Below are 27,577 nucleotides of genomic sequence, written 5' to 3'. Positions count from 1 at the left end.
AGACATTGTGTTTTATGTCTTAATAATCGTTCTTCTTTTTATGAAAAGTAAGCAGTTTTTGGCCTCATCATCAAAAATGTTTAAACATATTGTAAATATCAATTGTTATATAAATTATATGTGAAACACGCTCAGTCGCATTAGAGTCGGATTCTTGTTTATATTGAAGTTTGTTATTGAACCGCTAGTGTTCTTAAATTGTTTACCACGGTTTCATTTTTAACAACACAATCGTAACACTTTTCGTATTTTGTACGATGTTTTCTTTACACTCTCACCCCATGGATATCGGTTTCCTACAGTTAGCTGTAATGTTGGTGAACTCTAGGCCTTCTCTTTTTCATATACGACAGTATTTGCATGAATTGGCTTGATTTAATAAAATGATGGTTTAAACCACATTATATTATTATATTGTATTTTTAAAAACATAGATCTACATAGATGTTTTACACGAAAAAAATATTTCAGAGATCCTTGTGCGGTAGGCCTATTCTATATTTGCATAAAGGGTTAAAATATAAAATATACATTTAAGCGCAATTTAAAAATGGTATAATAATATAATGTGGTTTAAACCATCATTTTATTAAATCAAGCCAATTCATGCAAATACTGTCGTACATGAAAAAGAGAAGGCCTAGAGTTCACCAACATTACAGCTAACTGTAGGAAACCGATATCCATGGGGTGAGAGTGTAAAGAAAACATCGTACAAAATACGAAAAGTGTTACGATTGTGTTGTTAAAAATGAAACCGTGGTAAACAATTTAAGAACACTAGCGGTTCAATAACAAACTTCAATATAAACAAGAATCCGACTCTAATGCGACTGAGCGTGTTTCACATATAATTTATATAACAATTGATATTTACAATATGTTTAAACATTTTTGATGATGAGGCCAAAAACTGCTTACTTTTCATAAAAAGAAGAACGATTATTAAGACATAAAACACAATGTCTGTTTTCTGGATCAGGCCTAAAAGACCCCCTGACTAAAACTCTTGTGTCAAAGTATCGGTGTAGACGGAATAAAAAATGAATCATCCCGCCTTTCAACGGTAATTCATTAGCTTAACCGTTGTTTAGCCACGTAGAAAAAATAACCGACTGTGCTGTGAAATGGGCAATAGCTAGACGAGTTTGAAGTATAATAGTTTTATAGGTGACAGAAAAACAGCAATACTCATCTTTCATGTCGATGTTTCGTAGACATAGCTGAAAGACGTTCTAAAATAAATATCTCATGTAGAAATATCTGTTCATGTTTTTCATAAATTCCTATATGTTTGACCACGCTCGGAGACTATAGTTTTTGCAAACTGTACAAAAAGAAACATGATGTCAATTACAAACATACAAAACTGATCACAAGTGGCTTTTCTGTATGGCTCATGTTGTATTTGCTTTTTAGAAAGTTGATCACTAGAATTTACTTTGTGCAATGTTATCTGCAGGTTTAAACCGATTTGTTTAACAGTCTTAATGAATACGCCTCTCTCAGTGCAAGAGTCATATGTGATTCTGTTGTAACGTGTAAAACAGCATGCACATACTTTTTGCGTTAATAATTTGTGTGATTCCACATCGTAGATAGAGGGAAAGTTGCAATTTAGTCAAACATTCTCAAACAGAAATACTTCAGAGTACAATCACTTAAATTATCAATGGTCATTTATTCCTATAAACAATGAATGTCGACGGCTCTCAAAGAAAAGTCTTCACCTAAAACAGACACACATTCAAAATGTGAACCAGTGTCGTCTGCTATCTGAATAGTAATAGTAATAAAACCATCATTTGTGAACTTTTGTGTATTTATTATTTTAAACGGTACTTTTCTTAGTGATTTGGTCTTTTGAATTAATGTAAAAGATTATGTTTTAAAGTTAGACCATAGTCTTTACAAGAGTGTGGAACTTTACATCACTACGGTGTGACAGAATGTGTTGGCGTGTAAAAATACATCGAAACATTTAAGCACAACTATTTACACACATACTAAGCAGAATAATATCTAACTGTAGCTTGTGAAGATTCCATTATCTGTTTATTTGGGGTCAGAGAACAATTTTTGAAAAAAAAATTGTGGTGGATGTAAAAAAAAAAAAAAAAAAGGTATTAGTTAATAACAAATAAAAAACTTTAAATCAGCACGAAAGCCTAATATTAATAAATAAAATATGGTTTAATTCAAGTTTGATAATGACTTCCATTTTCTTTTAGTAAAAAGCTATGCATGGATCAGCATGAGGGTGACAAAATACAGCCAAAGATTTAAGCACTACTATTTACACACATACTATGCAGGAGAATATCTGTGGCTTGTGAGCATTGCATTATCTAATTATTTGGGATCAGAGATCAATTTTTGAACAAAATTTTGAGCTGGATATTGAATTGTTAGATAAAAATAAAGGTATTAATTAATAACAAATACTTTAAATCAACATGAAACCATAATAGTAATAAAATATAAATGTGATATAATTACGGTTTGAAAATTACTTCCATAATATTTTCCCAACACAAAGTTTTGCGTTTGTGGGTGAGACCTCGCAAAGATTACACTTTCTCGAACATTGCATGTTTGCACTATGCCTGAAACTTAGTAATCGACATGCATTTCTGTAGGTTTGTCAAAAGAAAAATCATCTGGTTTAGTTGCATTTTAAAACTCTACTTTTCTTAAAAACATTGTGTCAGACGTAATTGGTAGCATGATTATCTTGTTTCATCGTGTATTAAGTACATATTATCAGGCTGATATTTGTAGAAATCAGTAAAGTAAATTTATAAAACAAAAAGAATCAGCTAATGGCCTTGTGTCAGAACACAACACGTATGCATGATTTTAACTTTTTAACTTTTTAGGTACGCTGGAACCTAGTGTCATTTAGCTTAATCTTTGGTTTTTAATCTTTTGGTTTGAAGTTATGACTTATGAAGATCTCTCATGCGTAGATTCACTCGGTTAAAAAATTGAGTTTCGTAATTTACACATCTGAAATTAAACTTATGGTAGTTTTTTTATAAAGTATTGTATTAGCTAAAATCAATGTCTTTATTCATAAATATTTTCTCGTTGGTGTAAAATTACCTTTGCCAACGAACTGACTTATCCTCGTAAGCAAAGAATTTCTTATCTTTATTTACATGGTACGGGTAAGTCCATGGAGGCCTCCATGTCGTTCCGCCATCTTGAAAAACTATAATAGCAGAGAGGGACAAAAAGCACTAGCCTAGCTCAACTAGCCAACCTTTTCGTTCAGAGCCGGCTGACTGAAACCACTGAAGCGGTCAGTGAGAGGCGCTTGAAAGATTGCACGGCACTTCATAATGCAATCCTCGTAGCCATGATAAAGCTTAAAAATGTAATCTAAAAGGAAACGCGACCGGCAAATTTAAAACGAGGGTAAATATGGGGGTGGCTTTTCCCAGGTGGATAGAGCTAATGAAGGAGAAAAGACTTTGAAAGGGACACCGAAGTCCTGCTTTCTCCTCGACAGTTAAGTCAGTGTTATGGTCTAAATTACAAGCTTTTTCATTCCGTGGTTGTGTAATTCATTACATAGGCAACATAACGGTAAAACGTGTATAGTTAAACTCGATGAAGTGCAATTGGACGACAGGGCGTAGCTTCTTGGCACATAGCGGTTACCGTAGTTGCAATACGCATTTGAAAAAGCGAAGCGCTAGAGAGCACTATGCGTTTGAATGCAAAATACAATATCACCGCTAGATGGGGAAATTTCTACACAGCGTACCATTAAGGACTAAGCTATAGGGTATTTAACAAAAAGCCTACAAAAATGGAGGAGGTCAAAGGGGCATGCTTCCCGCTATAGTATCATCAGCTCTCTCCAAAGTCTGTTCATGTGGCCTGTCGCATCAACAAAGGCTAACATTTTAAAATTCTACATATATTTTGAGTAGATAACCGATAGTATACTCTCAGTAAAGGGGTTCACCCTGTGTGTTTCCACAATGAATAAGGATAGTTTGGGAGATACAAGAAAAGTAAAAATGATCTTATACGTACAATAGATCATAGCTACCGTAGAAAAAGTAAGATCATGCTTTGAATTAAGACGAGTAAAATTATATATTCGCTCAAGACAAACTTTACTTATTACTCATGGACCACAGAGGCACATCGCGTCTCTGAACATGTGCGGTGATTTTCTAAATGATACAATTTAATCTAAATAAGAGCAATGTAGAGTCCTGGGATTTCTTTTAAAACAACAAAAACATTGTGACAACATGTTTCATGCGGCATGGACAAAAAATACTGTTTGAAATATTTTTGTCTAAGATACCAAAGTACGGTTTTTGCTTTATTTTTTGAACAGACGCTTTAGTAAAAATAATAGCTTAGGTTAAATTTATGTAAAATCATTTATATCATACATAAGTCTTCTAAGAAAATAAATAGAAGATACGACTTTAAAAAAACGTTAAAGCTTTGATTTAAACAGTCTTTTAATTTTAAAAGATCTAATTTAAACTTTTAATATTTCAAATGAATTTAGTATGAATAAAACTCTGGAAAGCAGACTAACTTTACATATGCTATGACATTGGCACATCCCAGAGGCTCATCTGTCCTGTAACTCCTCTCGTCTCTGTGAGGGGGTCATGCATTCATTTCACCCTGTAGTTTATCACTGAAGGAATAAAAAAGGAATAAAATTTTGTTTATGACTTTGGACTGTTTTTATCATTGCATAAAGAACTACATCTTCAGCACTGTGGAAATGTAAGGTATTTTTATATTTATATACTTTTGTATTTATATATAAATTAATTTAGCTAAAACTATGTTTAAATAGTTTGAATTCATTTTAGTAACATACTTGTTAATATTCATTGAGTTATATACTTTATTTATAATCATTTAATTTAAATATAGAGATTAGTTAATTTATGGAACTGAGTTAGTATGAGTGCAAAACAGCTTAGAAATTATATTAAATTATTTATTTATTTTATTTATTTTTTTTGGAAAATGTAAAAATGCCTTTTTCTGTGATGGTCGTGTTTAGGTGTACGGGATAGAATATGCTGTTACAGTACAAAAATCATTATGGCTATGACTAAATTAATAAACATTATACTTTAGGTCTCCGTTAAACAAAATCATTACAGTAATCTTCTAAAAGATAAATAGAAGATTCGACTGTATTAAAACGTTTTTATTAAGACTTTAAATAATTAATTGAATTGAATTTAAATTATCTTTTATTTTTAAACTTTTAAGATTAACTTTTAAGATTAATACTAACAAAACATCCTCAACGTCTCATACTGCTGCTGGCCTGACACACACACACACACACACGCACACACACACACACACACACACGCACACGCACACGCACGCACACGCACACGCACGCACACACACACACACACACACACACACACACACACACACACACACACACACACACACACACACACACACACACACACACATTCCTCCTCCACTCTGAATCACAGAGTGTCAAAATGACCGGTGTGGGAGAAAAACACTCGAGGATATTTTTGTAAATACATTCATACGTTATATGGACAATGATGTGTTGGGATTTACTTCTTCAACTCTCTAAAATGTAAGATGATTTTATTTTTGTTTTTAAAAGATTTTTTATAATCATTTATATACTTTTTAAAGAACAGAATGTGTTCAACTTTAGTGTAAGATATTTGTAAATGACAAAAATTTATAACCATTTTAAAGATCAATGTTTTTCAACTCTAGTGTAAAATATGTGAAATTATTAGAAAAAACTTTTTCTCACTATACCCATTTATATAGCGTGCTCAGGAATGCCAGGATATCCGGTGTCACACAGACACACATTTAACTCAAAGACTGTCAAAATGCAAGGGGTGTGAGAGGGAATCACTCGGGGAACTTTTCAACTTTTCAACTTTAACCCAATTCTCTGAAACAGTAAGATGATTTTATTTTTGTAAACCCATTCATAACCTGTATGTATCTCTAAAACATGGTGGATGATTTTTATTTTGAAAAAAAAATATTTTCTATACTTTTAAAGAATAGAATGTGTTTCAACTTTAGTGTAAGATATTTGTGAATGACTAAATGTACATTTCATTTATATACTTTTAAAGAACAGTATGATTTTTCAACTTTAGTTAGTATGAAAAATATTATATTTCTAAATGTAGGCTACATGTTTTTCAACTTTAGTGTAAGGTATTTGGCATTATTAGAAAAAATATATTTTTCTCACTATACCCATTTATATAGCATACCCAGGAATGCCAGGATATCATGTGTCACACAGACACACATTTAGCTCAAAGACTGTCAAAATGCAAGGGGTGTGAGAGAAACGCACATGGGGGCTTTTTTCACCATAGTGAAACGGTGAGATGATTTTATTTTTTAAATACTTGGATCAGTAAGATATTTATTTTAAAGGAATGAATGTTTTTCAAATCTACTTTAGTGTAAGGTATTTGTAAATGACTAAATGTACATTTCATTTATATACTTTTAAAGAACAGAATGTGTTTCAACTTTAGTTACTGGGAGATATTTTCTCACTATCCCCATTTATATAGCGTGCTCAGGAATGCCAGGATATCGGATGACACGCACACACTCACAGACAGACGCACACACACACACAGTGCGGAGACTGTCAACTTTAATCCAATTCTTCACCATAGTGAAACGGTAAAATGATTTTACTTTTGTAATTCTAATCTATTCTAATCTATATGTGACATTAGAAAAATTATTTTCTCACCCCGACACGGAGGGGATTTCCCACACCAAGAAGTTATTTCCCCCGGGGTCAATAGGTCAAAATCAATGGGGCAAAGACAACTGGCAAAGACAACTGGCAACTTCATATATCATACAAAGGTCAATAGGGTAAAGACAACTGTCAACTTGATCGATCGATAGGTCAAAGGTTAATCCCTACATTAAAGGACCTCCGGAACATCCTCCGGAATGTACTGTCAACTTGATCGATCGATAGGTCAAAGGTTAATCCCTACATTAAGCGACCTCCGGAACAACCCCCTCCGGAAGGTCAAAGGTTAATCCCTACATCAAAGGACCTCCGGAACACCCTCCGGAAGGTCAAAGGTTAGCCCCGCCCACCTGTCAATCATAGGGTCATAAATCATTTTGACATAAGGTGAATCGTATAACTACTTATATATAATACAGATGTCTTGAAATTGCTTTACAATAAAAATAAAAGCAAAATGGTATAAAAAAATAAAGCATAATTGTCAAGTGAATGGGTCATAGTACTACACAATGAGTTTTAAATTCATTATTTAAAATTAATGATATTTTAAATTGTTAAATGTTATAATTCTAGATGTTTATTTTAATGCTGCGTGCCTTTTGACGTGTTCTATGCGTACGTGCGCGTAAACATTGAGTCCCATTCAAAGCTATCTGATTGAAAGACGAGCGCGCGCGAGCAGATGGAACCATGGAAACGAGGAAACCTCATCAACTGACAAACAGCAAAACTAGCGTCTCTCACTGTTGTTTTCCACTGCTTTCAGGTAAGTTTAGTTACCAAAATCACACAAATAATACATACAAACGTTCCTGACATCTTTCTTACGTGTAATTGTACACTTCTGTTGAATATTTAGTTTATAGAAATGGTTTTGTGTCTTCGAAAAAGTCCGTTAGCATCTCAACCGTTTTCAGAAGAGCTAAGTTAAGTTTACGTTACAATTGAGCTCTTGTTTTAAATAAATTTGGGTTTTTAACCACATTTTTGTGTTGATAACAGTTTTTGATTGTTTTGTTTTGCTGGTAATTTGTCAATGGGTGATTGGAAGTACGCTAATTTATTTAACCTGAAATAATTCACTGTAACGTAACTTACTGTTAATGACATCACTAACAAAGATTGATAATAAGTGATTTCAGGAGGGACAGAAAAAAAACCTCCACAAAAAAGGGGGAATTATTGTTTAATCATGATAATAATTTCATATGCATTTATTGCACAATATATTACCTTAAGATTTTTTATATATATTCTTTATCTTTTCTGCATTTCATCTCTGCTCTAGCTTGCTTCCTTGTAATAAACCCTTTGTTCTATTGTAAATTCTATGTAACATTGTTGGCTCTGTGACACATTGCATGTTATTTTCTAGAAGATCATCATGCTGATGGCCTGCTGCACCCCCTGTCCAAGACAACCTCCACGGCTATGAACTCGACTAGTAAGCAAAACCTCAAACATACTGTTCAATAGTTGTGGGTCTGTAGGATTTATAATTTTGAATGAAGTCTCACACTTTAAATTCATTAACCCCAGTTTTTTTCACTGACATTGTCCTTGAGAAGCCTGTAGGCTAAATAATCAGCTAAATAATAGGCAGCAAATATAATGTTATAATGGTCATAGTTATAATAATTCATTTAACTATTATGATAACAGGATATCATGGTCATTGGTATATATATATATATTATTTTTTTTCTCTAGGTGTGTTTTTAATTATGTTGGCCAATGAGACAGACACCATACTGTCCAACTCAAAGGTATTTTATATGTATTTTTTACTGATAAATGCTGAAATTCTTTTTACTTTCAAATGCTGAATTCAGGGGGTCGACAACTTTAGGCATGCAAGTTATTTTTCACAGATATCTGTCCAGTTTACTCATGGCTCATACTCTTAGCCTTTTAAAATGTTTGAATGTATATCCGCAATACAATATCAGGGGGTAAAGATATCATTAGAGTTTTTAAAGTTATGGCTATGCTCTTGTTACCAGATGAGATATCATTTGACCCTGTGATTCTTCAGGACAAGATCTTGATGCCATCCACACTCAGTAAATGAAGAAGGTGAGTTTCACAATAGCTGCCACTATCACAAATCAAGAGACAGAACACAACAGGCCTTCATCCATATGAACTCACACATATGTAGGGATGGGTACCGAAACCCCGTATTAAACATTAAACGGGCCCTGGGGCCAAATTAAGGAAGACCGCAGTATCGATAAGCTCAGATGTTATCGGTTCTGCTGCCGGTACTGAAGAAATTACACACACTATTTATTATAGACATTGTCTTGCAAATTCTGTGAGGATTTGGAGGGGTGTTGTTTTTCAGGCTGGTTGTTTGTAATTTTGTAAGAGTAGGGAGAGGCTGTTCCTCAGTGAAGACTTTTTACATTCGATAATTCAATTTCCGTACCTGATAAGTTAGATTTTCCTAAAAAAAACATCATGCACTGCTTATTTCAATTGTATTTTTCTTCTATTGAATTTATCCATGCTTGTAATTTGTTTATAATTTTCAATGCAGATTCACTCCTCTAAATAAATAATCTCTTGAAATTTTTTTTATATCGCAATATATATAGCAGCAGATAAACAAAATATTTTATTTAAGGTTTTCAATATTGTGCAGCCCTAATATTGAGCATTTAACCTAACCCTAATTTTAAATTGAACCTGGAAATATAATTTGTGATACCAGATGAGATGTATGTATGTATGATAGATTTTGAACTGTACTATGTTTGTATTACAGGTTTTCTGGGATCCACAGCGGAAGGCATCAAGGTGTGAGATGTTGGCTTGGACAGATGTCATGGATGCATGGATGGCTGATTACTACCATGTTCTGTATAGGTTTTATTATAGCAAAACTGAGCACCTGTGTCAGTGGAATCTGTAGGTGTAAAGTAGTCAGACATCAGTACATTTAAAGTCACAGAGAGAAAGTTTTTTTTATTTTTTATAGAAGTTTCAAACTTTTTTCTCTTTCACAAAAAACACTGCTGTTACAGCTTTTCAAATTCTTCATTGGAGGTGCACAAATACTTTTCTTTTTTCAAATCACAAAGTAAGAAATGTATGCTGACATTTAAGGCGTGGCCACACAGGAGGTTTGAGCATATGTGACTGTGAATAATTCTATATAGAATCAATTCTTAATGCGCAGGTAAACGCCATCAGCGTCTATCACAGGTTCGCGTTTTAAAGTCTGTTTAGAGAGAACGGTGTCGTCTTAGCGGCCCCTAATTTAATAACAAACTATCATTTAGACGGAAGTGAATCAATCAGAACTAACTTTAGCTGGAAAAAACATTTTTCAAGAACCACTATAAAACTAAACCAATCTCTGTTGCCTTAAATTATATGTTTATCTCTGTAAAGCTACTTTGAAACAATCTAGATTGTTAAAAGCGCTATATAAATGAGGATGACTTGACTTGACTCAAAACCCCAGTAGCCTACACATTGTTACAGCTTCAATGATGGTCAATTGGGCTAATATTTGGTAGTCTACATAATATTTATGTCCTATAGCTAGCTATTTGTCACTACGATTGTGCTTTAAAAGACAAAATCATCCGTTTTGTCATTTCTCACATTGTGTCTACCCCGTGCGAGGTTGTCTACATTGGACAAAATAAATGTGCAAATGTTGTGTCCTCCGTGTAGTTGCGTGTGGTAGCTGCTACTTCAGAAGAAGAACGGGCATCCGTTTACTATCAAGAATCATCGTCTCGCGCTGCGTCCAGTGTAGACACTATTATGAATTTTCATGTAGCCAGCATAGTCAATAAAGAAGTTTATAGACGTGTCATATTTCTGCAGGTAAGAAAACAGATGTCATGGGCAAAATGTGTTAACATTGCAAACATGTTAGTTTTACATTAATTGAAACTGCTATGGCAGCAGCGAAGATAATGGGCTATTTGTTTTTGACGCGCCGCTTGAGTCCGGTGTAGAGAGGCTGTTATATGATGCTCGGGATCTGTGATGATCATAATTTGTGTAATTCTGAGTTTATCCTGATGGACATATAAATAACCTCCAACAATCTTTTGGAAACGGGGTGTTTTAACCGCACAAACAGCTCAATTTGAATGAAGCGCACAGAAAGCGGTTCACAAATAAATGCCATAGAGTTGTGTTTCTGCCATAAAACACATTTGTACATATTTTTTTTTATTTGCAAATCTCATTTTATTTATTTGTGAGTTTTATATTTTTTTGTTAAACTCTTTACATTTATTTGCGAATCTTAATCTATTTATTTGTGAATTTGATAACTTTTTGTGAATCTCTTTACATTTGTTTGTGAATCTCAGCTATTTATTTGGAATAATGCAACAATCCCAACCCCATACAAAACTGTCTTTGTCTGTTATAGATCCACAGATCCACTCCAAATTCACACCAGTGGTTGAACCAATGTCTACAACAGAGACATTTTGCATAAAGAAAATATTGGTCCAAAAATTTGTATTGTATTGCCATTGTATTGAAAGTATTATTTACTTATATTTTTGTCTAGTATCAAAGACTTTATACACACAAAAGGCCTGTTCTGGCGGTAATTGTTTCTCATGGGGCCGTAAGGTATTCTCAACCTTTTTAGGGGCTGGCCGGTTATTTTATTGCTGTTCGAATCCAGAATGTCAGTGTTTTTCTCCCACCACAAGCTCAAAAATCCTCGGCCGAATTACCTAGGGGAGCGCGGGGCACAACCTAACGCGGGGTTAAATGTAACGCGGACCTTTTACGTAATTAGTCAGGATCAAGCGGGGTGTGTTTCCGCTCTTTTTTTCCTGCTACCAGAAGACGATCTGCCGCGAATTTGTGGAAAGTTTTAATAAGATTTCGTGAAGATACTGGACAAAGAGTGTTTTGACACCATGCAAGTAATTTTTTTCATCATAGGTTTTTTTCGGTTTCTGAGTGTGGTGTGTAGCCTACGTCACCAAATCTAACTTTATCTGACACAAATCACTGTCTTGTTGGCTAAAACGTAGCACCGTTTTGAAACATGTCAGCAACTCCTAGCAACTGTTAGCTAGGCTTAAAATATTTTTTACACAGCGGAGTTAGTTGTTGCACAGTGTTACAACTAAGCCGCCAAGTGTACAATGATAATCAAATGTAAACGGGAACCACACAACGTTTCAGCTTTGAGTATTTATTTATATATTTAACTTTGTTGGACTTTCACAAACAATGTTGGAATTTTTTTTTGTCTACTATGCATTGATCACTTGTTTAGCCTGTTTTTAATGCAATAAACCATTAAAATTTTTATTTTAAGCTCGTTTTTATTATTTTTACTGTTATTATTATAAATAATAATAATTTTACATGCAGCTGCCACACATAAATGTAATTCAATTACAATTACAATATTTGATGATTTTATTTATTTATTTATTTATTGCAAAACTGCAGCCCTTTCCTATATCTCATGATATTGATCCATAACAGAATGATGATTGGATTAGGGATGGATGTATGGATATCTATCTATACAGATGCACAAACAATATCAAACTATACAGATACAATAGTACTGAAAGATGTGTGTTTCACACAAGTGTTACAACTAAACCCTCTGTCTGTTACAATTAACCCCGCATATGGGGTAAGTTGTAACATTTAGACTTCTGTCACTTTCAGTGCAACTTTACAAAAATGGTAGGTCCTAGAAAAAAACTTTAAGTGTTCATTTGTAGCAGAGATGTGCATGTTGCTTGTGTAAAAAGAAAGATGAATCTAACTTCATTATTTTTTTAATAATTGAGCCAAAACCAAAATGTGTTAGGTTGTGCCCCGCTCTCCCCTACTCTTATTTTGATAAACACCGAGGGCATGTGGTATTTGAATTGCTCCACATCACTAAGTTTAGAAGAAGAGATCAATTAAAAATGTACTGCTTAAATCCTTTTTGTCCACTGCCGAGAACCATAGGATAACAATTGTGCTTTGCTGTAATTTGGATACATTTGAAAGATTTAGCCTACTTACACTTTTATTACTGAAATGCTGGAAAGTATTTACAAAAACAATATCATCATCACCTCCTCATCACCGCTCAAAGGAGAAAGAGAAGAAAAGCAAGCAAGCATTTGAAATGGAAACAACTATATACATTTAAAATTATAAACCAAGCCGCTTTTTGTTTACCTCATGTCAAAAAGAGGCTGTATTAACTTATTTCTGCTCATTTCCACATTTTTAAAATGACATCCACCATTTTGAGATAAAATACAGGACAGAAAACTATTTTAACTATAGCATGTCTAGCCGTCTACCTTCCTATTTTTAAACAGGATATATAAATAATCACATAATAAATGGGATATTGTTTTCCTATTTTTAAATAAAATATACATTTATTCCAATTCCAAGCATATGACATTTTATTTACAGCAGACAATCATGCGAATGACCACGTGGGCAGCGTGTTCATGGGTTCATATGATCACAAAACTCGCTCCTCCACTGTGAATAAATAAAGTTTTATCACTGAGATGCCATGCAAATTTATTTTTACAGACGTCCACATGAGAAACAATAATCGTCTGAATAGGGCTAAAGACGGTATATTACTATGAATGGGAGAAAGTGTAGAGTGCAATATGGCGGAATAAGTCCCGTCTTCTAACTAAAAGAGCAAATCGCTGATTAGTAAAGTCTTCGCGTCACTGCAGCTGTTGTTAATGCATTTTGAGCATAAGAAAAAATATTTATGACAGTTGTTGTAAGATTTCATTTGTGATTTCAAATACGAAATATTATCGTAAACTTTGTGAACAGCTTTGTAGAATTTGATGTTTCCCCATTCAAAGAGATAGAAGCTGTACTTGTAGGACTGAAATAACTGCCCGAGAGGAGTTTCAAAGATGGCAGCCGACTGAAATGACTCGCTTTGAAAGTATCTTTGCTAGTATACACAGCGTTCAGGTGGCAATGGTGAGTCTGGGCGCGTTGGGCATGAGAGGGTGTTCCAGGTGTGTGTAGTCTTCAATAAGATCTGAGATAGATGATAGTGCCTCATTAAATCCAGCCAACTCCATGCCATCCACTGCTAGATAATGGTGCAAGTGAGCCTGAGGGCAGAACAAACAAAACACCATTAATACATACTGTACATATGGACACTAGAATATAGGAATGTGAAGCAAAATATCAAACCATATAGCTTTTATTTTAAATGACAATTTTAAATGGTCACAAGTTTGAGAGACAACACAACTATTTTCAAAGGTGAAATGTGTAACTGTTTAAGTCAAAATACTTTCCAGACAACTTAAAGGGCACCTATTATGCCCCTTTTTATGTAATATTGGTCTCGGGTGTCCCCAGAATGTATTTGTGAAGTTTCAGCACAAAATACCCCACAGTTAATTTATTATAACCATTTGAAAGTGTCATTTTTGGGGCCTGTTTTGAAAAGAGCCGTTTTGGTGTGTACCACCTTAAATGTAAATGAGCTGCATATCCCCGCCCAGCCTTTGGATGAGGGCGTTACTTGCATACATTTGCTATGGCAATAAACAGTCGGTAGAAGCAGAATGGCTGAGAGTGAGAGACGCGCTGTTTTGTATGGCATTCAGCCGTACATGTTTGAACCGGAATCAGACCCAGATGATGAAGAGACTCCGGCAGAAGAAACACAAATGAGAATGGACCAGGACGTCTCGGAATGGTTATTTGATACATTTATGTACTTATAGAGTTGTAATCGCGTCCCCTTTGCAATTATGGATGTGCAACACGCACACAGACACACACAAACTGTGATAACGTTGGCACAATTTTTTGAAACTACAAGCACAAATACTGTGATAACGTTTGCTACGTACAAACGAAATTACATTTATGTGATGTTTCTGTCTGCACGCCAATATCCCTCGTTGTAACGTTACAGCTTCGTGTGGATGTGCTGGCCTTTGTATAAACCTAGCAATTTTGATGTCTTGCCTTTACAGAAAACATGCACAGTTTTTAATACAATACCTTTAAAACATATATTTATAAACGTGTGGTTACACTATACAAACAAGGTTTGAATTATATACACAGACATCCTACGACGACGACAACAACTTTAGACGCATTTGTTGTTGAATTGGCTGACATCGACTGACATTGACAAAAGACTAATGTTATTTGCTCAAGAAATCATAAAATACACTTACTTCTACTGGAGGTGACGTTGGATCGCGAACAGTAGGCAACGATCCACACTTGAGGATTAACTTTGAAGCAAGACCTGCTTTGAATTGACCCTCGTTCACAAAACAGTCAGTCAGAAAATGATTCGCGCAAACATAAACGTATTTTGGAAGTTTAAGTGGCGCCTTTCCTTCGTAAATAAAATCCATCCACTGCGTTTTCAGTGGCTCTGATGTCGGAAGTAAGTGAAAACTACTATGTACATTATTACATCCCAAAACAGAACACTTATATTTCTGAACACCGGCTGTCGTTGAAACAATGCAGGATGGCGTACAGATCACAGAGGGCGGGGTCTATGCCAAAACCACAGTGTCAATCAAACCACGTCGGTGGGGCTTGCTCAATTCTACATCACATTGAGCCGAATCTTAGAACAGCTCGTTCTGAGACAGTGCTTTTGATTTATTGAGATTGTAAAAAAAACACTGGGTGGATTTTTATCATTCTAGGGTGGTTTTGCTCACACACTGCCAACATACATTTATGTTCAAACACCATGTAAAAGTGAATTTTGCATAATAGGTGCCCTTTAAGCCATTTGATTTCCATGAAAAGTTTAAGTCATGTGGCGCTATCAAAACAAGAAACATTCTTAAAAATACAATTCTCCTTTACTTTACGTCTTAAAGCCCAACGCATGACATGAAACCATTTACTTCCCCTTAAACGGTCATCATTGAGAAAACTAGTGGCAGTGCAATAAAAAAATAAAAAAAAAACAGAAGGCAATGTATCCATGTAACATGTGTGATATGCTATACAGTGGTGCTTTGGGACACACCTTCCTACGGTAGAGTTTCACAAAACGTTCCCTTAGTTCAAAAAAGGTAGATTTCACACATGTGTTGTTGGCTAAGGCCAAAAGAGAATGTGAGTGACACACAGGAGGGACTGAACACAGGCTAGTCTTCCATCCCTCCTGATTCCATGGGACAAATGGCAGGGTTGGCTTCAGCCTAAAAAAGAAGAGAAAAGAAGAACACAGATTATTCTTTACTTCGAAATAGAGAGATGCATGTAAATGATCGTGGATTATATACAGAACACTTCATTAAGAGAGAGATATACAATAGCTCTATTCCTACTTAGACAGCATTTTAAAGCATCACAGGAGTGCTTCTAATGCAAAGTCTTTCAAATAGTAGACAACAACAACCACAAAAAAGATGCTGCGAGTTGGCCAAAATGTAGGACAGCAACTTTCAAGGATAATACAGTGGATGAATCTAAAAAAATATATAAATAGTCATATTTCATTAAAGGTGCCATGTGTCAGAATTGAGTTAAAAATATACAAAAAATTAGTTACACGGATCGAAAGAATGAGAAGAAATAAGGGTGATGATGTCATTAAAAAAAATGAAAAGTTATAGTGTTGCAGAGATATCAACCTGAATTAGCATGCTAAATTACTAGCCCCGGCCCGACAGATGTATAATACCAGTTTCGGCCATGGGAGGCGGTATGTGGGCAACACCAGCCAAACTGTAATACACAAACAAGTCGCACGGCTTGTTGGCGCATTTGAACCTTATGTCAATCATGCCTTCGTGTGGAAAGTACACCCCACTACTACAGTTCAGTTCAGGGAAGAGAGCAGAAGAATGGCTGAAGCCCTTGTCAAGAGACCCTTACCACAACCACCCGCTGCAGGGGAAAAAAACGCGCTTGGAATCACAAATAAAATCGGATAAAAAAAGGAGCAGAACCAGAGTTAACATTGGCACTACTTTCCATCGTTGGAGAAAACTAATGGAAATGAAAGAAATGAGGTTTGACTCCGAACTTGCAACATTTCTTTTAGATTGGTAAGAAAGATGCTGTTAGTATTTCGCTAGAAGTTTGTTTTATATGTTTGTTTAGTTTTTTCGGGAAGTTATAACATAGAAATGTATGGAAGGCTGTTCGATATAAGTTTTAAAGTTAGCGATGGCTACATTGAAAGGTGTAATGAGAACTACGTGAGCTATATTATGTTTACTAAATTGCTTTCCTGAGGTAAATCTGACATATTTGTTCTCCAGCTATGTTGACCTCTGCACGCGGATTAAAAAAATGATTGGTCGGAATTATGTATGAAGAATACATTTTTGTAAGTTGTAGCATACTGTATCTTTCAACAGTGTTCGTGTGTTTTTACTATTAGCTAGTAGAGATGATCGGTTCACGTGCGCTAGGAATCTGTCGTGTTACGTTAACATTTACAAGCGCCAAAACGGTATTTTTTGTTTGAATTGCGTAATAACATTGACAGAATCGGTGACAATTCGTGAGAGTTGGCAGCTCTGAATGGCGCTAGCTTGGTCAACAGCAGCGAATTCTGTCTGTCAAATTAATGTAATTCAAACTAACAATAAAAATGTAATTTGAACAAAACGAATATGAACATTCACTGGTCAAGGGGAGTAGCTTGAAGATGTAAATTTAAAAATCACTTGACATCAACCAACGTTCCTCTGGACTCAAAATGTCCTCTATTAGGAGTTGGCTCGGCTTCAGCTATGGCTCTAGGGTTGTTGTGAAGGTAGGGGCGGAGCATAGAGACTATGCCGTTTCTCGTTTGTTACTCTAGAGTAGATCAATTCACTTTCTGGAGGTAGACTGCCCCTATCTGATATTGAATGTGGAGTATACCATTTTTTTTTTGCGGATATTACACAAGGCACCTTTAAAGTTGCGGTATGCAACTTTTGCCTCTCTATCGCCATCTTTGTTTGAAACATAAAATTGCAAGTTACTTTATTTTTTTTATTTTTTGTTATTTTTTGTAATTTTTGTGAGTATATTGAGTAGTTATTATTTATTAGTGCTTCAGCACTGCTCCTCTGCGTGGATGAGTCTGTGATCACAAATCAGAATGGATCTAACATTGTACATCGACATCACAATAAATTGTATGTCCTATTAGGCCACATGTTTTAAACTCTGCTCCTGGAGGGCCACTGTCCTGCAGAGGTTTATCTCCAAAACACCTGCCTGGAAGTTTTTAGTAATCCTGAAGACCTTGATAAGCTGGTTCAGGTGTGTTCAATTAGAGTTGGAGCTAAACTGAGTTTGACAACCCTGTACTAGGCATGTATCCGAAAATATGTAATCTGAACAAGTAACACATCTGCCGGTATTGTTCTGAACAAATGAAAACATAAATGTATTACATTAAATCACATGACTGATGTTCAAATCTAACGACTGCTCAGTCAGATCAGATCACACATTGCAAATTAACTAGCTAGCTATTGATCCACCGAAAGGCCTTTACTGTTCAGGATTCTCCAGACATCGACAATGCACATTAAAATTAAAAGCACATTTTACAAGCAGCCATCTAGATGAAAAGCTTAAAAGTGCAGTAAGCAATTTCTGAAAAACACTGTTTAAAGTGGATCGGACTGAGCACCACAACAAACCAGTAGGGGGCGCATCCACTTAAGATGGGGGGGGGAGAAAGAGTGAGCCAGTCAGCAGTAGGGGGCGTGTTCACTCATGATGGAGGAGGAGAGTGAGTCAATCAGCAGTAGGGGCGTGTCTACTCATGATGGGGGAGGAGAGAGAGTGAATTTATCAGCAGTACGGGGCGTGTCCACACATGATGGGGAGGAGAGAGTGAGTCAATCAGCAGTATAGGGCGTGTCCACTCATGATAGGGAGGAGAGAGTGAGTCAATCAGCAGTAGGGGTGGTTCTAATCATGATGGAGGAGGAGAGTGAGTCAATCAGCAATAGGGGGCGTGTCCACACATGATGGGGAGGAGAGAGTGAGTCATGCAAGGCTTTGTCATGTCTTTGTCAAGGCTTTGTCATGTCATGAGTCATGCAAGGCTACACCCCAGCAGTAGGGGCGTGTTCACTCATGATGGGGAAGGAGAGAGAGTGAGTCAATCAGCAGTAGGGCGCGTGTCCACTCAAGATGGGGGAGGAGAGAGAGTGAATCAATCAGGAGTAGGGGGTATGTCCACTCATGATGGGGGAGGAGAGTGAGTCAATCAGCAGCAGTGGGCATGTCCACCTATGATGGGGAGGAGAGAGTAAGCCAATCAGCAGTAGGGGACCTGTCCACCCATGATGAGGGTGGAGAGAGAGTGAGTCAATCAGCAGTAGGGGGCGTGTCCACTCATGATGGGGGAGAAGAGAGAGTGAGCAAGAGGGAGATTGACTGTAGAAAGAGAGATGGCTGAGACACATTAAAAATAGAGAAAAAGAAAAGGGTTATGATCGGGCAAGAGCTTTAGAAACCGTGTTAATAGTGGAAAATCTTTACAGCGCTGGAGGCTGTTTTTGCTCCAAACACGAGTACTATTGGTTTTGAGTGTGTGCTGCTGGCGACTAACATCGAACTCTTGCTTGGATTTACTCGTGTATTTTATGTAAATTATTATTCTTAAATTATTCTATGTAAAGTCTTCATTGTTTTTAAGCATTATTATGCTTGGCATCATCTATGATAGAGACATCCGCTCTTGGTGGATTATTGGGGGCGGAGCAATGAAGGGAGGGGTGTGTTTGTTTGGGTTGACTTTAAGGGTGTTTTCACATATAGTTCGTTTTAAAAGAACCAAACCCAGTTCACTTTAAGTGAACCAGAAAGCGAACCAGCCGAAATGGACCTCAGTCCTTTTGGTGTTCATAATATAGTGGACTCAAAAGAGAACCCAGTTTCTTTTTTGATCCTCTTCTGCATTGAAGTGATCTCAGACCCTATCTTGTTCACACCACAACCTCAAAAGAACTTAGATCCCAGCTTTCTGTGCATTTTGCATGTGCACACTTCCACCTTCGACAACATCTGTCAGACAAGCACAAGCGCTTGCACCCAAAATTTCATCGAGGTTGTTGTAGAAGGGACAGGAATCCTTAATTTCAGCGGACTCCCTTCTTTAATGCATTTTAGTACAGGTGCTCATGTACTTCTGTAAATTTTTTTTTTTTTTTTTTTTTACTTTTACGTGGTATTGTAACGCTGTTCTTCTGTTATACCCTCTTTTACGGGTGGCCGATTTGGCAAAACATGTATCACGACTTTTTCAGGAAAATCACGATTCATGATTTTATCACAATGTTGTTTTTAATATTTTGCAAGTGACTGAGCAGTACAGCCACAGTTATGTCCCTATTTAAAAACTAAGCCTTGCAAGGTAACAAAATATAACAGAAAAATGTAAGACGGACCATGTAGTCTTGTATAGTGGGCGAAGATAAAAATCTATTTCATTATTTTATATTTGTTATTAAATATAAGAACAAAGCTGCACATTACAAATACAAAACATACTATACAAATGAATTAAACAGTGCTTTATTTTTTCAGCCACAGTAGGTGTATACACTCACCTAAAGAATTATTAGGAACACCATACTAATATTGTGTTTGACCCCCTTTCGCCTTCAGAACTGCCTTAATTCTAAGGTTTGGGGATCCGATGCCACCCTGGTGATTTATATATGCCACCACTGACATGTTGTCCGACCGGACCAAGACGTGGTGACCTTTTATCTGGGGACAAAAGCGGCTCAGCGCGTTGTCGACTGCCATAATTTCCAGACAGTTTATGTGTAGAAGCTTTTCCCGTTCTGACCACTGGCCAAAGAATGGTCAGCCGTCAAGCAGCGCTCCCCATTGAGAGGTAGAGGCGTCCGTGGACACCACCTTCACACTCGAGAAAGTCCCCAGGCTCACACCTGACTGATAACAGTCCGTCTTTTTTCAAGGTTCCAGAGCTGAGACGCATTTCAGATCGACTTTGAGGCAAAACAGACCGGAGGCCCACGCCCGAGGTGGAACTCGTGCTTTCAGCCATAACTGCAGTAGACGCATGCGGAACAGAACCAGCTGGAGTACCGAAGATGCTGAGGCAATGAGGCCCAACATTTTTTTAAACCTTTTGACAATAGTGGCAGAAGGATTTCGCGGCGCACTGAATGTTCAGTCCGCGCTCCGGCAACAGACGCGCTGTCATAGACAGCGAGTCCAGTTCTGTGCCAAGAAAATAAATTTTCTGACTGGGAGACAGCAAACTTTTCGGTGCGAGTCTGGCCGCGGCGAGACTTAAACACTGTTGCTTACCTAGGAGGGCAAGGAAGACTTTGAGGCCTCGGGCTTTGTCTTAATCTTCGGCCGGGGCTCACAAGGCAGGGCGAGAGCGCGCGAGAGTGGAACGCGGTCCCTTTGCAGGAAACACCCGTCCAGCCGGTTGTGCGCGGGGGCCTTCCACTCAAGGGCAAGGCTCGCCAAGGCCTGCGAGAGCAGATGTATCAGCTCGGATTCGATGCTGGCCCGCTTCCCTGACGACTCGCAGGCAGAGGGGGGGAGGTCCACAGAGCTCGCCCAATCCTCACTGTCCGACGCCAGGATAAAGCAGCTGTCCTCCTCCACAGAAGCAGCTATCTCGCCGTCACCAAGCGGCGGCGGACGTTGGCCGCTGTCCGTCGGTGAGCGACTCGAGTAAAGCTGGCAAAGCTGGCGGGCGAACCAGCGATCTTTCGCAGGCTGGAGAAGGCTCGGGGACCCGTTGAGTACGGCGCTTTAAATGGCGTGGCACTATAGCGGGTGGAAGTGCACACTCGGAGAAAGAATGCCAGGCGAGTCCTCAGAGACACCATGGCAATAGCTCGCAATGATGGCAGCCGCCGTCAGCGAGCGCGAGAGCTGCATGATCCTCACCCAGGCAGGAAACGCAGATGACATGGTGGTCCCCGTCGCTGAGTGCAGCTCGGCACGAGCCACAGGAATGAGGCATCTTTAAAAAGACGCTTGCTCTTTTAGATAAGAGAGAGAGAGGGTGAGTCCTGGTGGCAAACACACACTCGGCAGAGTAAAAGGATATATACGCCGGAAAGCGTAGCAGGTACGGCGAATGAAGGCGCGAGATGAAGGCCACTGGCTTCAGATGCAAAGGCTCGTCCCACAGAAGGCTTTTTCTCAGACGGCGCGGCTTCTTCACTCCGGATTCAGCGATGCGTGAGCTTCACTGAAGAGATGAAAAATCAGTTTGTATCAGCCTGTCGAGCTATATTTATAGGTCAAGGCCACACCTATTTCGGCAGGACATGACGTAGTGGGCGCAAAGCACCCCCATTGCATATGGCGTCACACAGGGCCTCTCTCGATAGGCTGCTGTTGTTGCCGCAGGTCAGCCAATAGGCACGCAAGCCGTCCTGCCCATGTCTGCATGCTGCTGCAACGCGTTTTACATTAATTCAAAATTAAGGAAAATTTTTTGGTTTCAATATTTCATGGAAAAGAGGTTTTCCCCATAGCGTAAGATATTACGAAGAACGAGAGAACCTCTCGTAAGAGAACTCCAGTGTCACGTGAGCGTAACTCTACCGCTGCGTTAACATGTGAAGTGAGTGTATTTCGTGCTGTACAGTATGTTGGGACGGAGGCACCAGAACTGCATAGAATACACTGCAGCACGATAGTATGATATTTCTTCAAAGGCAGTACGAAACGCAAAATTGTCCGGGGCTTCATCGCTTTCACATTTCACAAAGAAATCGAACCACAAACGAACCTCAGGGTGTGGTCTGAGTACGGATCGCTTTTTGGTCCTGTAGGATTACAAATTTTATTTAAATGTTTAATTTAGATTTCCAATACAATAGTATTTTATATTGAGAAAGTTTATAAATGATGAGACCAGGAAATCTCTGCAAACGGTAGGGGTTCCCAGCAGGATATTCCTGACTGTCCCATCTCAGTACGAGAAGGCTAGGCTTTTCCTGTTCTCATTGTTTTACCGGGTGAAGAGTCATGCTGAGCAAGTTTGAACACCTGCTATTTTATTACTGAGACCGTTTGTCTTGGAGTTCTCGTCTCAGTGCGAGAAGTCCTGCACCGTTCTGTTCTCATGTCTCAGCTCATTTACATGCTTTGTTCATCACAATGTAATCCCTCCCCCTTGAAATGTATATAAACTACAATGTAAAGTTCCCTTTGTTAGACTTGACTTGGGTACGAAGCAGACTACAGCAAATAAAGAATCCTGCTTAAATAAGTCTCCTGGTTTTCGCTTCTGAGTTTTCTACACTGAAGAAGGAAGAAGTTTACAACAGATGGTGCCCTGTGACCCGGATGGAGAACTGAATCTCAACAAAGATCTCAACAAAGTTGACTGAGTTCCAGAACTGAATCTCAACAAAGATCTCAACAAAGCTAACTGAGTTCCAGAACTGAATCTCAACAAAGATCTCAACAAAGCTAACTGAGTTCCAGAACTGAATCTCAACAAAGATCTCAACAAAGCTGACTGAGTTCCAGAACTGAATCTCAACAAAGATCTCAACAAAGCTGACTGAGTTCCAGAACCAAGCTCAACAAAGATCTCTGACTGAGTTTTCCAGACGGAAATTTTCCGAGCAACGAGCGATTTGGTGAGTTTCACTCTATTCAAAGAACCGCTGAAGACCAGTACAAATCTGTTATTCCTCTGCGCCGTCAGAAGAAGAGTTAACAAACAGCTGTAGAGTTTGGTTAACTAAAGTTATCCTCTAAAGTTGCTTTTAGAGATGAAATGTATCCTCTGTTTTCCAGGCAGGGAAGATTAACATACATGTTAATACTGTTTACCCTCTGCTTTGCCAGGGAAGTGTTTTATCTTCTATAAAGTTAGGGAAGATTAGCATCAAGTGCAAATATATTGTACCGTCTGTTTTCAGGCAGGGAAGATTAACGTACATGTTAATACTGTTTACCCTCTGCTTTGCCAGGGAAGTGTTTTATCCTCTATAAAGTTAGGGAAGATTAGCATCAAGTGCTAATATATTGTACCGTCTGTTTTCAGGCAGGGAAGATTAACGTACATGTTAATTTTGTTTTATCCTCCGCTTTGCCAGGGAACTGGCAAAAGTTTTTTTCAGGCAGGGAAGATTTTAGCATAAATTGCTAGTAATTTGTGTATCCTTTGCTTTAGGCAGAGAAGGTTAGCATTAACAACAGTAATCTGTGTTAACGAGTGTACCCTCTTTGGATCAGATAAGTTTTAGTGTCTGTTTGTGTTGGCAACAAAGAAAACTCACAACAATGTTTAGAAGGAATGCTAGACTAATCCCCACAACAGAAAAATGTGGTCTCGCTACTCCTTTATGGACAGACAGTGAGTTCAGGTCATTGTTAGGGGAGCAGATGGACTCCATAGTGACTGAGTCGGCAGATTGGATTTGAGAAAGAAATTTGGTTTTCACCCCGAAAAAGTATGGTCTATTGAAGAATGCAAGAAGGTGTTGGGTGCATGTATCAGGAAGAGAAACATAAAAGGCATTATTTTCTGTCACATGGAATTTAGCTTATCCATTGCACAAGAACAATCTAGGTGTATAGCTAAATTAAAAGAACAGAACAAACAATTGCACACTAAGGTGGGCCATAACGAGGCCTCAACCAAATGTGACTCAGAAGACCAACAGTCAGATGAAACTTATCCTGACTTACAAGCATTCTTTGAAACAGATGTAGACATCCCATCAGAAACTGACAAGCCTGTAGATTCAGTAAAGGTATGTGTCGCAAGAAGATCTCAGGGAATTGAGGGAACTGAAAGTGTTTCTCCCAACTCTTCTGTTGTCCAAAACCAAACTGTTGCCAAAGCACTCGGACCTAGAGAAATAGAAAGACTATCCCAAAGCTTACCTTCAGTACGCACATATTTTTCTGAATTCAGAAGGGCATTGATCAGTAAAATGCGTCTTTACGACATGTCGTTGGCAGAAGTCACACAGCTGATGTCACAAATTCTAACTGAATCTGAATTCAACAGTTTTGAGTCTGCTGTTACTTCTGAACTACAACATGCCAGAAAAGATGAATTGAGAGAGGGAGTTCTGAAAGCATTAAAGAACATTGTTGGACCAAACATGGACTGGTCAAAGATCACTAGTTGTGTACAGAAGAAAGATGAGAATGTTAGTGAGTACACTCAAAGATTTTGTCAGTCAGCAGCAGCATACAGTTGTATAGCTGACACTTCAGAGAAGGTGCTAGAAGATAATGGTCCCCTAGTTCGCACTTGGTTTGATGGTCTGTTGTCAGAGCATAGAAAAGCATTGCCTTTCTTAGAAGTCACATGGTCCGCTAGAACCCTGCAAAACAACTTGGACAGGTTAGCTACTTGGGAAAGAGACTCTGATGTCAAGGCAAGAGTAAAAATTGCAGCAGCATCCTTTAAGGTCAAAGCAGAGAATCAACAGAAACGCAAATGTCCTAAGAGAGAGGGCAGCAGTTGTTATTACTGTGGTAAACATGGAAATTGGGGAAAAGAGTGTAGGAAAAACAAAAAGAACTTTAAACAAGTTAACAATGTTACTCAGCTCCTACTCAGTCTGCTTGCTACTCTGAAGCAGCCCGTCCCCTCGTCATTAAACTCATGGGGCAGCTTGTTGATGTGTTAACCATTTGGGCTGTGAGTGCTTAATTTCCCCAGTAACTTACAACAGAGATAAAATACTTATTTTTGTTTAATAGAACAAAAGGAAAGTGACGGTCTCACCCTTCCTTTGGGGGACACTAGTTAAGTAGACTCACAGCCTTAAATGTTATGCTACAGCACATGCCCTTCATCAGTAATGGTGTTAGGTCAGACTGTAAATGTAAAATGCCTTCATGCAGTGTCCACACTGATGAATGACAACGTGCACCTGTCACAAACCCATCCTCATGTATGATGTCTGCAATGACTGAATTTGTGTTAGGGGATGAAGGTGAAATGACTTTTGATTGTGTTACGCTTACATACACACCTTCGAGGGAAGTAAAAGAAACTCCCATAGAGAATTCAGAATTTGAGTTGTTTGTTGATGGTTCATCTCAAGTAATTGAAAGTAATTCCTATGTGGCATGGACCACATTAGGTGATGTTGATTGCAGCAGCTGCAGTATTGTGTCAGGGAAGGAGAAACCTGGACTAATGCACACTGTAGAGTTGTTCCCCCACCTACAGGGATAGGTTGGGACACGGAACCAGTGAGGAGCCCAGAGAAGAACCGAATGCAACAGGCTTCGGGGGTCAAACTCTGCGGTGAAGACTCCCTCATAGGCCCTATCCTAGTCCATCCTTACCTCACTGTTCCTTAGGTGTCAAAGGGTTCAAGAAATAGGGAAAAGAGGGAACAACAATAGCAGACTCAGAAAAGTTTACAACCCTAGTGTTTGAACAAATACTGCTCTACTGTCTAGCAGACTCTGAAAAAGTTTACAACCCTAGTGTGTGAACAAATACTGCTCTCCTGTAGGGCTGTGCCATATCATACCGTCCACGATAATACCGGTATAAAATTTTACATGATAAAAAAGTGTCATATCGCGATATTGATGATATAGCGGCGCGAGGACGCGATATTGATGATATAGTGGTGTGATGACGTATGGCGTATTTACGTTACCTAGCGCGCGCACAACAACAAAACCTCTGATAGTAATAGCACAGCAGCATGTCAGCCTCCGAATCCGATCAAGATTTAGTTCCTAAAAAGGGAGCTACTTCAATAGTATGGAAGTGGTTTGGGTACAAGAGGTCAGATCTCCAACAAAACACAATTTTTTGTAAAATATGCATGAAAAATGTTAATGCTAAAGGTGGAAACACAACAAACTTGTTTCACCACTTAAAGCAAAAACACACCGTCGAGTATAACCAGGCTATGAAGATACGCGACGAGACACTAGCAGGTAGTGATGTGCGGCCAAAAAGTAAACAAATGACTCAACCAAGCATCGCTGGAGCAATCGCTAGTTGCACTCCATATGACAAGAAGAGTAAACGGTGGATGGAAATTACTGATGCGGTTACATATTGTTTGGCCAAGGATATGATGCCAATCCAAACAGTGGATAAGGAGGGATTTAAGCAACTGGTTAAAAAGCTCGACCCAAGATACAGCATCCCAGGTAGAAAATGTTTTTCACAGACATCCCTGCCTGCGATGTATGAAACATGCCGCGACAAACTAGCAGCTATGCTATCGTCGGTGGAGTTTTTTGCCTCAACTACTGACATGTGGTCGAGCCGAACAGCAGAACCATTTATCAGCCTGACCGTGCACTACATCGACAACGACTGGAAGCTACACAACTCCTGCCTTGAGACAAGTTACTTCCCCGAGGATCACACAGGTGTAAATATTGAGAGTGGTTTAAGGGAATTTCTTAACTCATGGCATCTAGAAGAGGACAAACAAGTGTGTGTGACAACAGACAGCGGGGCCAATGTTGTTAAAGCCATCGCTCTCAATAACTGGACGAGACTGTCATGCTTTGGGCATCGTCTGCACATTGCTATTTGTAAGTTTCATTTACCAAACAAAAAGTGTGCGTGTGCTTGGCCTGCTTACCTTGAATATATGGTTTATGAGGGCACAAATGTGTATAATGATGACATGGGTATTACACCATAAACATGGTTTATGAGGGACATTGCCTGTGCCCTCGTAAATCAAATGGCTTAAAACACACTATAGCTGTCCGTTCACATATCACGTCTTTCTAAAGCGCTTGCTCTCCCATGGCATCTGTCGTTGCTATGCAACCATGAACTGC

At 38.2% G+C, this 27,577-nt stretch overlaps 1 protein-coding gene and 1 long non-coding RNA gene across 7 annotated transcripts in view; one reads left to right on the top strand and one right to left on the bottom strand.

The window, feature by feature from the left end:
- The first annotated feature begins 7,808 nt into the window (after nt 1–7,808).
- Nucleotides 7,809–9,637, top strand: LOC143729152 (uncharacterized). The gene is made up of 4 exons (XR_013199945.1): nt 7,809–8,252; nt 8,519–8,574; nt 8,812–8,884; nt 9,579–9,637. It is a non-coding gene; the product is annotated as an uncharacterized LOC143729152 (long non-coding RNA).
- A 2,579-nt stretch (nt 9,638–12,216) lies between these two features.
- The window catches only part of tube1 (tubulin, epsilon 1), a 39,851-nt gene continuing 24,490 nt past the window's right edge, over nt 12,217–27,577 (bottom strand). For all 6 annotated transcript variants that reach the window (XM_077220243.1, XM_077220240.1, XM_077220242.1 and 3 more), the window contains 2 exons: nt 15,834–16,008; nt 12,217–13,920 (listed from right to left, as the gene is read on the bottom strand). In XM_077220243.1, the coding sequence (XP_077076358.1) occupies nt 13,771–13,920; nt 15,834–16,008 (325 nt within the window). In that variant the 3' untranslated portion in view covers nt 12,217–13,770. The remainder of the gene's footprint in view (nt 13,921–15,833; nt 16,009–27,577) is intronic.

The sequence above is a fragment of the Siphateles boraxobius genome, unplaced genomic scaffold, assembly GCF_051911475.1.
Source record: "Siphateles boraxobius isolate OS27281-9 unplaced genomic scaffold, OSU_SipBor_1 8, whole genome shotgun sequence".
NCBI classification, from domain to species: domain Eukaryota; kingdom Metazoa; phylum Chordata; class Actinopteri; order Cypriniformes; family Leuciscidae; genus Siphateles; species Siphateles boraxobius.
This window is presented reverse-complemented; position numbering and strand designations above follow the sequence as displayed.